Here is a 13,950-nt window from a genome sequence, read left to right as displayed (position 1 = left end):
GGTGAAGGTACAGTAGTTAGCAAAATAAAAATTATACTGCAAATTAATAAAGATCAAATTAAATATATTATTCATAAAGAATCGGAGTATATTGTGGGGAAAAGTATACAAAATTACATCGGGGGAACTGATGATAAGACCTTTTATTTAAAATTGAACGTCTTCCTTCTTGGGCCGAAACGGCCCACTGTGTCGTGGAAGTTAGTTTCAAAGATGTTTAAACTAAATAATGTATTAATTATACTAATTAGGATGGTATTTATTTGAATAAACGCCCAACAATTATGATAATGGCACGTCCATGTTTAATAAATATGTTTAAAAAAAGTTACAAAATGAGATAGACCTAGACAATATTTATTCTTTCCTAATATATATCCATCTATAATATTTACAAAATATTCACAATTACAAATGTAGAAAATATCATCCGATCTCTTTTGCATATTATTTAAATAAATTAAAAGTCAATTTTCAACATTATCTTAAAATTATACAAACCAACATACTATGAGTGTGTTGGTAGTCTACGATTAATATAATAAGTCTGACAGTGCCATCCCCCATCTCTAGATAAAAATACACGTTTCAACTCACTCAAATTGATTGTTTGATACAGCTAAAAAGAAGAACTTAATTATGAGAACTTATGCAATCACTATTTATATCCAGGTAAGTATGTTTAATATGCTCATACATATTACGCATGCGTAAACATTCTATAACACATGATTCGAGATTGACAGCCATGATTCTTAAATATATTTACAAAATGCTCGTAAAATGAAAGGCACAAATGTCTTTACTAAATATTAATACTAATGAAACAATTCATTCAGTCATTCAGATTAGAATTAATTCAATTAATAAGAAAAGGGTATTACTTTTTATATACTTTTTATTACTTTTTTAAACTAATAATCACATAAATTATTGCATATTTATCACTTTTGATACAGCTCGACGAAGATATGCCGCTCATTGTCTTTAAATAGTTCTCCTTCTCATGTTACAGCAGTAGATTATACAAACCGTAAATACCTATACAATTATTAAGTATCACGATTCCGAAAAAGCGGAGTTATCACGTGATCTTATGAAAACACATTTTTGTGCATCACGTGAGTAAGCATAACAGCCGCTACAAGAGCAAGGTGTAGTTGCAGTGATACTCCACTACAGTGTACCTGCTCACATCTTATGTTGACTGAACTGTCCGCATCCGGATACCAATTACCATCAATATGTGGTGTAACCATAACACAGGCGTGTGTATAGACACACTCCGTCACATTTACAAGCGAAAGCGTAACAGTCGTTGAAAACGTATGGGTTTCTCCAGCTGCAAGATCGACGCCGACATCTGTGGCCGGTGCCAACATAGCCTCTTCACTGGCTATCGTCCAAACGCTATCATCCCATGATGTTGTCGAGGTATTGGTGACGCCTACATAAAATGCCCAGTTTCTGTCCCCAGATACTCCATTTGAATCTGATTGAAGAACTACTGAAATCTCTGTGTCTATATTCTGACCAGTTTCTAGGCCCAAAATGCCATCATCAGGATTAGTAATTTTGAAAGCGGTAACTGTTAGTTTCACGACCTGTGGGTCTGCAAAAACAAAAAAAATAATTAAAAAATGTTTTTTATTCCGTTCCTCTTGTTTTACATCGATAATCAGTGCTGTCCAAAACCACCAAGCGTACGGGCCTGACTGATCTAATGATAGGATGTTTGCTTATCAAGATTTAGCAAGGCGACTTTGTTTTTACTCTAGCAGACTGTCCTATCTTTATTTTACTGGGCAATTTCCTAATGCCACTAATACATTTGTTTGAAGAACAGTCGTAAAGTGGAGTAAAATATAAATTGGATATTTAAAGTCTGATAAAAAAAACTTGTGTTATACCGTAAACCTCGAAAAGAAGCCCCGCTCTTTAAATTGCAAAAGTAATCTCGAAATCAAGCCCATTAAGTTTCTTTTTTTTAGATAGATATGGGCCCTCTTTTCGCTAAAGACTGTATTGAACGTCAGTAAAAATGTGTAGTATGTTTGTTTATCATTTATATCAATATGTTAATGACCTTACAACCCCAAACAATCCAGTCTTATATATTTATTTTACAGTTTATTGTTTCCCAAGGAAGGCCTACTTTTATTTTCTTTTGTATCTTCTTTTCGTCTGTGTTGAGAAATATTAAAATTAGCAGAGAATGTCTAAAAAATCATATTATTGTAGTAGCAATTCACTAAATTTACAGCAATCATTGCGAAAATTCAATTCAATTCAATCGAGATCGAAAACAAGCCCATCTTGAGAAAACGCTTATTTTGAAAAGAAGCCCACCTAATAAGAGTCCTATACAAAAGAAGGAATCCTTTTTGAGGTTTTACGGTAGGTTCTTTGATTAGACCAATCAGATGGGTATCTATCTGACCAGTTTGCCGCAACATTATGATTTAGGGCTTACAGTTATAAATTACATTAAAAACACCCGACAATACGTACCACCATTGTTTCCACCACCCCCGCCAGTATTTCCATTGCTTGAAGCTAAAATGAATAGATAGATATAAACCAATAAATTCTAACGCAACTCATTAAAAAAATATTCCCCTCTATATGATTATAATTTGGAGACATGTGTTGTGGCAAAAATTACATCAATTTCGATCCCTCTCTGAAGTCCAGCTAAGCTATCTAATTATACTCGGTGACATAGATTTGGGTTATTGGTTGTTGCTTAATTTTCAATTTTTTTTTTACAGTAAATGATAAATTGAAACATAAATTGTGATGCGTGATTGATATGCGCATGTCAAGTTTTTCTGATTTACATGGAAAACTGGAAAAAGCGAAATTTCAATATGTACCTACCTGTTGTTGAATCACCACCGCTTGCAGTAGTTCCATCTGAAATATAGTGTTTAAAACATTCTCAATAAAACAATAATAATAATTATTATTCTTGTTAGAACTCAGCGCCATCTGAATGTATGTATTTTAACAAATCATACATTTGTATTCAACATTTATCGATATGACCAATTACTGTTAGCAGTTTAAAAACAATATTTAGCAACAACAACAAAAAGCAGCTCAATGTATAGAGAAATGATATGCATTAATTACCATTTCCCATGGTTGTTGTCATACTATCTGTTGTGCCATCAGTGTTGCCGTCGTCACTTTCGGTTGGCTGTGGTTCGGTTGGCCGTGGTTCGGTTGGCCGTGGTTCGGTTGGCTGTGGTTCGGTTGGCCGTGGTTCGGTTGGCCGTGGTTCGGTTGGCCGTGCTTCTGTTGTTGCTGCCATTGTTGTTCCAGTAGCTTCATTTCCTCCACCGTCTTCTGTTGTGGTCATTGTATTTTCGTTTCCGTCACCCTGTTCTGTAGCAGTGTTTTGTTCTTCCCCAACGGTGGTACCTCCTTCTACTTCGGTCACCAACTCTGTGACGTCCATTGTCACTGTTTCCTGTGCTTTCAAAACTGTGCATTAAAAATAACATTACAAACATTGCTGTAGTAGTGATTAATGACTTTGCTTATAAACCACAACATAAATCATCTTTAAGAGAACAAAGTACTTATAACTTTCTTACTACAAAGAGTGTGTAAATAGGGAAAGAGCTTCCGACGTAAAATGTATATACGGTTTAATTTGATTTGTTTCTTAGATTATATGTGTGCAAACATATAATAGGCCTACATACGTAATCTAAAAAGTATTGTGTTGTCAAATAGCCAAATAATTAATAAAGATCAATGGATTATTGAAATTAAAAATGTCTAAAACAATCAAAATATTACCTGAGAATAAGCAGTATGAAATTGCAATTATCTTCAAATACTTTTTGATAATACAGGCCATCCTTAATGATCTGAAAATTATAAATATAAAAATACTGAGAAAAAATTGTATAGCGTATTTTTTTAAAGATATACCGTACTCTGGCAGTTAATACGAATACAGTTGTTTGTGTTATTTATATTCTTTAATCTATAATATTTTTGCTTTATTTAATATTTTCATATAGAACTAATGTAAACAAGGTCATATACATGGCTGCAGTCGCGTGCTCAAGTTAGTTTACCGACCAACCGACCAATCGACCGACATAGTGAGCTGTAGAGTCTAAAATTTCCTTAGTACTAATAGCATTATTCACTAAATTAGAATATACTATAATAGAAGTAGAAACATTAGTATAGTAGCAACACTATTTACATAAATGATCCTAAGAAACACATTTTCAAAGTTTGGACAAAAAGGATTACAATTGTATTGTAAGTCAATGTATATTATATATAGTAACTTATATAATCTACTTAAGTTCCTCAGTTGAATAAGAGAATGGAGACCCAAGCACCGAACCAAACTTGTTCTAGCACCAGAAATTATACTCTTCCCTGCTAGACCAATCGATCTTTTCGAATTTCTATATCATAATGTCCTTTAAAGCTAGATACAGATCTCATTTCTTCTCATAACATTTAACTTCCTGTTATTATTTTTTTTTATTGCTATTTTTATTAACTGTATTTGTATTGTATTTAAATTTGTATCCGTTTTTGTCGACAGGACCACAATGCAAAACAGGTATATTTCTACTTGATTGTGTATAATCCTGTATAAATATGTTTGTAAATAAAATAGATAAATAAATATGTATACAATTTTTCCAGGGACTTTCAGCAAAATTGTTGATTCGTATTTAAAAAATATTTTAAGTTTTTCTCTGCCTTAACTTACCCACGTACTAAAGTGTAACCTCGGACAATGTAACAATATAAAACTCTGACAATACTTTGTTTATTTTATTTGAACACTTTTATCAAACGATATTAATAAAAAAAAAACGTTTTTTCATTCTAACGTAATTAGCAAACAGTAAAAAAAAACCATTACTCACCTAACTATTTTATTTTCACAATATGTAAAAGAACAGATTATTATCTTAATGCGACACTCCTCGTACGATGTAGACTGGTTGCGTAGTTGCCGAGTTGTTAACAATTTGATTAAATCGTCTCAAGTTATCTAGTAGTTTTTGATAGTGTCAATGTAAATACAACCTCATTGTCATGACAACGTTTATCATGCAAATTATTATTGTGCTGGTTACAGTATAAACATACAAAAAAACTAAGGAGACGATTGACGAAATTCTTTCATAATCAATCAATTTTATTGGATTTCAATCATTATCCACTGAGCCATCACAAGTTTGCGTCAGATATCTTTTAAAATGTGCGGGAACAAAATCAATTATGAGAACTATATCATATAACTACTTTATAATCTCTAATCTATGGAATTCCTCATTTCGAAAAATGAAAAAAAAAAACATCGAAAGAATGGACAAAATATATAGTTTGTGATACATAAGATACGAAACTTTCTTCAGTCCGTGTTCAGTCTCTATTAAGTCATATTGTGTGTGATTCAAGTCGTAGACTTTAGGGTTTTTTAACTTGCTTTCTAAAATTGTTTTAATTCTTAAAATGGTTTTATACATATGTACTGCGCCTATGAGCAATCATTGATTGGATATATAGCTCATTATAAATGCTTTTATTATTCATTATTTGTATTATTTATAGGATTAATAAAACAGTTAATATCTACCGGGTAACTCATGAAATAATTCTGACCATTCCAACGAATACAAAACATTTATTTTCATAGTCAGCTACTTTAAAGGTTTCACAAAGGTAATTCGAACCCGGAGAATAATGTACGTGGTACTGTAACTACAACTAGTATGAATGTGTCACAGCTAATCCTAAGATCAAAGGACTGTTGCAAGTTCATATCTTTGCAGGTGAGCTCAGCATCCTGTTGTCCTATTGCATTGGTCTCACATATTTATAATTGTCAGCCCATATTTTTTTTATTAACGTCTATTAGATCATGTCATTTTTCTAAATGATAGTCCAAATGTAAATTGCTGAAAGTTGATGGAAACAGTGGCTGCATAGAGTCAAAGACAGGAAATAAAATGGCCGCAAATCAATAAACACATGTTATTCATTGCTTTGAATCATATTATTGGAGAATCTTATGTCATCCTTTTACAGTCATTGGAATGTGTTTTGAACGTATACAATTTAAGGTCTGTTTGAATGCAAAGATCATTGCAATGTCCACGTGCCTTACAAACTCCCGTCTAATAGGATTCAAAAGAGTTATAGATTTGGTTTCTTTTGGCAAGAAATGCCAAATCTATAATGGCATTGTGTTAGATGCTTTCTCAATATTGTAATCATTGTTAATTATATGAAATTGAAGTAGATCATGGATGAGTGCTTTCCTTAATTGCGTTATCTTGTTATACTATATTAAATTAAACTTTAATTATGTACCGTACAGAATGACAAACTATACCTAGAATGTGTTGGTAAAATTATTGATATTTGTTTGTTGGAGTCATTAGTGACAGGATAATACTACTAAACTAAGTATGGTATTCTGGATGGAAGTGTGGTGTGGGTCGCGAGGTGTTTTTAAAAGTATTTTCTTAATCGGAGTGCTACTGTTTGTATTAGTGTCTTTTTCTATCTTACAGTATTTATAATTATTGAATTATTAATGTGTCCTGCCCTTTATTTTTAAATACTCTTGTTTTATTTTATCTCTGAAATTATTTAGTGTATCTTCTGGTATGCTAATGTTATAAATTATACAGTATAAAAATGTTTCTTCCGTTCTATCTAAGTAAAATATCATTAAATAGGACTGTACATTACATACAATATCTGCAGTACAATTAGCCTACGTCATCCTCTCTTTCATTGAACGGAAAAGCAAAATTCATTGATGAATAGTGCATATTCCCTTTAAAATGTTCACATTAATACAACATTATATGATCGATAAATATTTCTTACAGTATCTTATCAACAACTAGTTAAATAATAGATTTGATGCACTACATTGAAAAGAAAACATCGCCTTAATTTGTACACGTGTGTTTTCAAATGAGCTAATTTAGTCTCTTGATAAATTCAAAGTAGGCTACTGAATGTTGTCGCCGAATAATATCGCTATAGTTACACTGTACATAGTTATAGTATTATATTTTAGATATTATTAAACGCAAAACCCCACAATATACATAATATGAGATTATAATCCTCAGCCCCTATTATGTATATTACCTAGGTGACGTCGTGATAATAAGCGATAGCTACATCAATATTCTTTTGCCGATTTCTAGGATCTGGAGAAATTATTTTTTTACAAATTCAACTTGATACCTCAATATTACCTGTTTAGCCACAGTCGTTCACTCACCGAATAAACTACATACATATGATCAATGTCTAGATTGATCGTCACTTAGTTTGCACAATTGCAATTAGATGCTCGTCTTTCTGTTTACAGTACATGTAGTGAAAACGTCATAAGAATTTCAGGTATTTTCTCTCAACCAAATCTCAATTCTTTCACAAACAAATATCCCAACCCAAAGTGGGAAGGAATCTATCTTTACAGTGAACGAACTGTGATACTATCATATAAAACAGAATTAGAATTAAGAACTGATAAAGTGAACTCACCGGACCATCTTCGACTTCTTTTCTTTTCAAGTTTCAATAAACATTTATTTAAGATGGTCATTACAAACAATATATAACACACAATATTTTAACAATAATCAACAATTAATATAAGAACATCTTAGCGATCAAAACTAGAAGTAAAACCTGTCTCAAAATGACCCCTGAAATACTAATAATAATTAAAACAAAATAATAACGGTACAACGCAGAACAGGAGGCTCGAGTTGCATTTTAGTATGTTCCATGGCACTACAAATCAGTACAACAATAATGATCAACATTATTTGTAAAACTACATATAATCACGGCATATAGGTGTTATTCTGTAGAGGATTTTGAAAGGATATTTAATTTAATTTTTTTAAATGTTATTCAGTTGACCCAACAGCGACGAAACCGCCACTAACAGGTTGAATTTAAATAGATGCGCATAATCAATCAATCAATCAATCAATCAAAGTAACATTTATTTTCTTAAGATTAAAACAGTAATCAAATGTAACTAAACCAAATAAGTCACTTCTAATGTTTTCTTTGAACGTTTACTTGTATAACTAAGTATTTTATAAGTCGTTCCTTCTTTTATATTTAGAAGAATATTTAAATTTCTAAAAACAAAACCGTTATAATATACTTGAATTGAGAAACAGCACATATTCTATATTTGTTTCTAACTCTTCTTTATTTATTTTTTGTTTACACATTTACAATGTGAATTTGTAGGCTATCAATTTGTTTACACATTTACAATGTTAATTTGTAGGCTATCAATTTGTTTACACATTACAATGTGAATTTGTAGGCTATCAATTTGTTTACACATTTACAATGTGAATTTGTAGGCTATCAATTTGTTTACACATTTACAATGTGAATTTGTAGGCTATCAATTTGTTTACACATTTACAATGTGAATTTGTAGGCTATCAATTTGTTTACACATTTACAATGTGAATTTGTAGGCTATCAATTTGTTTACACATTTACAATGTGAATTTGTAGGCTATCAATTTGTTTACACATTTACAATGTGAATTTGTAGGCTATCAATTTGTTTACACATTTACAATGTGAATTTGTAGGCTATCAATTTGTTTACACATTTACAATGTGAATTTGTAGGCTATCAATTTGTTTACACATTTACAATGTGAATTTGTAGGCTATCAATTTGTTTACACATTTACAATGTGAATTTGTAGGCTATCAATTTGTTTACACATTTAAAATGTGAATTTGTAGGCTATCAATTTGTTTACACATTTACAATGTGAATTTGTAGGCTATCAATTTGTTTACACATTTACAATGTGAATTTGTAGGCTATCAATTTGTTTACACATTTACAATGTGAATTTGTAGGCTATCAATTTGTTTACACATTTACAATGTGAATTTGTAGGCTATCAAATGGTACATTTATATATTTTAAGAATCAGAAAACCAAATTTCATGTTCGCCAATATTGTGGTCAAGTGTTGATGTTTTGTTACTGAATAAACCATCTTAATCGTCCTGAAAGAGGAATGAACGTACAGAATTCGAACATAATAAATGAATATTTGGGATCACGCCCATTTTAAATGTTCTGTAGGCCTACATTATTTATTGTTTAATTTGAGAAATAATTTGTAATAGCTGCTATCGCATTTTGTAATAATTGAGCTGTCGCATTTTACAATAACAGTGCTGTCGCAGTTTATAATAACTGTCTGTCGTACCGTATATCGTATATATTTGTTTCATTATTTTACAAATGTTTGTAAAATGTCATTAATACTTGAATAAAATTCTCATTTTATTTTCTTGCACAATGTGTATGTTTCATCATTCTCGCATCCCACGAACGGTACACACGTTTTGATATAACAAAAGCAATAAGAATCAAATCGATACATTATGAGCAGGTCAACTGCATCAACTGTTTCATGTTTAGCAAGCAACAAGAGGATGGTATCTAAAATAGAATCGATTTATTTATAATTATTATTAATACTTGTTCAAATGCTAATATTATGATGCATTACCATTAATAACAATGGGATTGGAAAATTAACTATAAATTAAAATACGCTGTGGCTGTATAAGGCGAGTTCTCTTTTGTGCTTAATGGTTTGTTAAAATAATTTACACACTTCATCTTTATAAACCTATTTTTTAGGTTTTGTTAAAAAATAAGTATTTTAAGTTAATAATACAATAGTAGTTATATTGTAATATATCGTATTGTATTAATTCAAATAAGGTCTTCTAAACTTCTTTTTTTTTAAATACGAACGAACTTTCTTATTTACGAACAGCTTTCCAAGAGGGAAGCTCACCAACTACGCAGCTTTTGTGTTTAAAGATATATTGCCCACCTGAAAAAAATAATTGTTTTCAAATCTTTTTGTTGAATGTGGTATTTTAATGTTCTATTATAGTTATTCACTTTAACAATCGAAAAATAAATGTTTTGGGGTTGAATTTAACAGTTTGTCTTTTGTAAGTACGTGAAAACATATTTTTCGGGGGGACCTCGATTAAAACTACAAAGTGGCCTATTAATCTTTATTTTACATGTTGTGTATGCACACGCAGACATACACGTACATGCGAGTTATTGTGTTTAAAAAAAAAATTATAACTATTTTTTTTAATTGTAAAAATGAATTCAAAGGAAAGCAACATGTAAACAAATATATTATATATTATAGACCTAAAACATCTCGGCCTACATGGAACAACCCATTAGTGTTTGGGTACATCAATAAAGAAAGCTAGAGCGGGTGCTTCTCAATAAGAAAATGAATAGGTTTCTGCCGTGTTATATTTGATATTTAACTTCATGAGCTCTTGGCCATCACCAGCGAGAGGTTTAGTTGTACCATATATCGTCAAATGTTAATAATAACGACCTATTGCAGCACATTCAAGATGTTAACAGGACCCCATTTTAAAGAAATGTGCGGTGCATCCTGGTATGCATTCTCAATGATTACCGAATAAAGAAAACAGAATGCATGTGTAAAATAACTGAATACAAGAGGCCTACAACAATAATTTTCTGCAGGTTTTTTAATAGTTATAGTTGCACTTCAAGACGCTCACATTTACACACCAATCATTCTAAATTCCAAACATGAAAGGCAAATATTTGTTGGTTGAAATAAAGCAAAAATACACACTTCTATATTACAAGAAACATTAAAATTGAATCCCCTTTCTGTATACACAAATTAATAACAAAGCAGCTTTACTATGCTGTACAGCTTATTTTTAATAATACATACATCATTTAATTATATGGTTATAAATATCAAGATAAATTAACTATAATTTATACACTCTGACTCGTATATATTTTATTTAAATAATTTAAAATTATAATTATACAGAGTATGACACTATTTTATTGAATAACAACGGCTAATGATATCAATGTTACAACAGGCAGAGCATTACGTTAAAACATTTAGTGTCGTTATTACCTACTATATTTTTAACTACAAATTTGATACCACTTTTTCTTGTTCTCAAAATCGTGAAAAGTATGTAAATATAACCTTAATATAGCACACTTAAAACTGCGTTGCGTAGCGTAACGTAATAACTTTTACCTCGTGTTACAAAGCAAATTAGGATCTATGCTCCCATTTAAACGTAATATACAAAATATAAATAATATTTATGTTTAACTACGGTACCTTACTACACTACAACACAACATTACACTTGGGCAATTAAAATTATAATTTGTAATTGAAATTTGGAATAAATGCATTGGTTCTGTCGATGGTTTTGGAGGAAAGAGCAGAGGCAAGGACAATTAATACATGTAGTTACTGCTGTAAAATAATAATACGCTTGATTTGAACAAGAACAAATCGTGTTACTATGACAAGCCAGCCTTCGAATAGTGTGCTGACAACGTTTTGAAAATAACGCCTCAGGAACAACACATTGGCTAACAATATGGTCATTCTATTCTATCTACATTCATACTGTTAAATTAAATTACAATCCTGTGTAATTACAGTAAAACACATTTTTATTAACATCAACAGCAATAATATGGTTTCAATTTTCAATGTACTACAATGAAATCAATAATAAAAATATAATATTATTAATGCTGTAATATCAATATTAGTAGATTCTATCCAGCTGTTATGTACGAGAAATATTTGACTTTATATTGTATGACAACAATGACAACTTCTTTTATTTTCTTTGTAAATAAAGTAGATAAATAAACGACAAAATTAACATAATAATAACAAAAAACATAATAATAATTACAAAATTGATTTAAACAAAAACAAATAAAATGGGATATTATTTGTTTTGATTAGTATTACAATGAAAACAACAAGGGCAATTATAGATTACTTACCTCTGCCAAGTTGAGGGCTAACCTCCAAAATTAAAAAATGATTAAGCCCCATTTTAAAATTTCTATTAACTAGAATACTAAACAACTGTCGGTTGGTGGCAACAAAAAGTTACAATGTTGACACACTCGCACCACAAGTTTCCCCTTAATAGGGGTGTCCTCTGAATGAGAGGGAGGGAGGGTGGGTGAGGGGTGTGTTTGTTCAAAGGCAGAGATCTACTGTATATGTAAATGACATTGATAAACGGAAATGATTAACCACCTGATTATCTATACTGTATCTCCACATTTGACATCATATAGCCCAGACATTACATGCAACACATATGAGACGCTTTATCACAGAATATATCTTTGATACTGTATATATAAAGAACCAGATCCTTCTTGCGTCCATAATTGAAATAATCAATATCACACATATATTCTCACCATTATCATCAACAATAATTAATAAATGATTAACAAAATATTAATACTAAAATTAATATATTAATTGTTTCATTATTCCTAATAAATAAATTAAAGAGATACAATTGCCTCATTAGATAAGCTTTCAATTACATAACAAACAATAAAATAATATTTTTTTTATAGCTAACTACAATATGAAATGATTTTAAATCCTATTATTGCACACTGAATAAAGCTAATTCCACCTGTAAATTGTAGAATTTGGTCCTTTCGACTTTTCTCAGTTGTGGTCACAAATGTTAATATAAAAGTTAATTTCCAAAAACAAAAGTATTCAATTCAATGAAGTCAACCAAAACGCATTTACATTCCTGGGTGGGAAGTAAAACAAATTTGTTCAATTTATTTCAATTAATCTTTTTGATGTATGTCAATTTATGAAGGTGACACCACTGTAAAACAAGTACTTTGATTGAGCATGGATTGAGTGACCAAAATGATGAAAGGTATAGGATTATCCTGTGGTATTTTAGTTAAATAGTATAGGTGTAATAATGCAAATAATGAATATTTATGAGAATGATGTTGAGAATATTTCATTAGTTGAAAGATTGACTGCTCAAGGCTATAAAATAGAGCAGTCAATTTTTGGAATTAAATATTCTCTACATTCAATGAATGAAAACATTAATTATTTGTTTTATCACTTACCTACTGTTCTAAAATAAACTTTTATTCAATTTATCCATCATAAATCATTGATGAATGCTAGGCTTGAAAGCCAAGCCATTCAGAAAGCAGTGCTCTAACTTTGGATGCACACTTACATTATCTTTTCAAACCCTATATGTTGACAAATATCGATTCAATATTAGAAACAGAATTGAAGACAAGCCTAGACATAAACAGTAGTATGTAATACTACAGAATTGTGCTATGATTGAATTATAATAGTTTTAATGTAACTAAATTCAAACCCATCAGTACACTGATTTGATAGCTCTGAAAAAACCTGCCATGTATACACCTAGATATTTAGTAAGTATCATTTTTTTTAACTGAAGACAATACTCATTGATTGCTAAATAAATACATTCACAATATGTACAACAGTGGTATAATTTCAGGGTTTTGGAATATCCAACAGAAAATCCAAGCTAAAATTTTTCTTTTTTTATATGTTCTCAATTTTAACATTTATCATTGATTTATTAAATTTGATATTATAAACGTTTTAATTTTTAATAACAATATTAAAATTAGAAAAAAATAAGAAAAAAGGGTTGCTCTCACAGGTTTTTCTCCCAACAGCAAATAACAGAAAGTCGAAAAGGTTTTTAATTAAATCCTGGACTCCGAAATATTTGTGATCTGTTGCCGTATTTACAAAAAACACTTGATAATAATACTGAGTACTTTTTCAATAAACATTGAGAATTTCCTTTAAGCGGTATGCAATTGGACAGGAGAATGTTAAATTATTTTCCTTAGCCTATGTGTGAATGATGAACAAGGCAACATAGCTTTTAAGAAACTCCATGTTCAGACTTAATAAATCAATGACTATTAAAATAATGTTCAATTCTTAACTCCTT

General features: G+C 30.4%; 1 protein-coding gene across 1 annotated transcript; it reads right to left on the bottom strand.

Moving 5' to 3' along the window:
- Window positions 1-47: 47 nt before the first annotated feature.
- Window positions 48-5,004, bottom strand: LOC140040807 (uncharacterized). Its single transcript, XM_072087023.1, has 6 exons — window positions 4,914-5,004; window positions 3,811-3,881; window positions 3,136-3,489; window positions 2,881-2,916; window positions 2,512-2,556; window positions 48-1,612 (listed from the first exon to the last, which is right to left on the bottom strand). Exons 2-6 carry the CDS (start codon window positions 3,869-3,871, stop codon window positions 1,095-1,097), a joined length of 1,014 nt encoding a protein of 337 aa, XP_071943124.1. The 5' UTR covers window positions 3,872-3,881; window positions 4,914-5,004; the 3' UTR covers window positions 48-1,094.
- Between the last annotated feature and the right edge of the window lie 8,946 nt (window positions 5,005-13,950).

Source organism: Antedon mediterranea, chromosome 2, assembly GCF_964355755.1.
Source record: "Antedon mediterranea chromosome 2, ecAntMedi1.1, whole genome shotgun sequence".
NCBI lineage: Eukaryota > Metazoa > Echinodermata > Crinoidea > Comatulida > Antedonidae > Antedon > Antedon mediterranea.
This window is presented reverse-complemented; position numbering and strand designations above follow the sequence as displayed.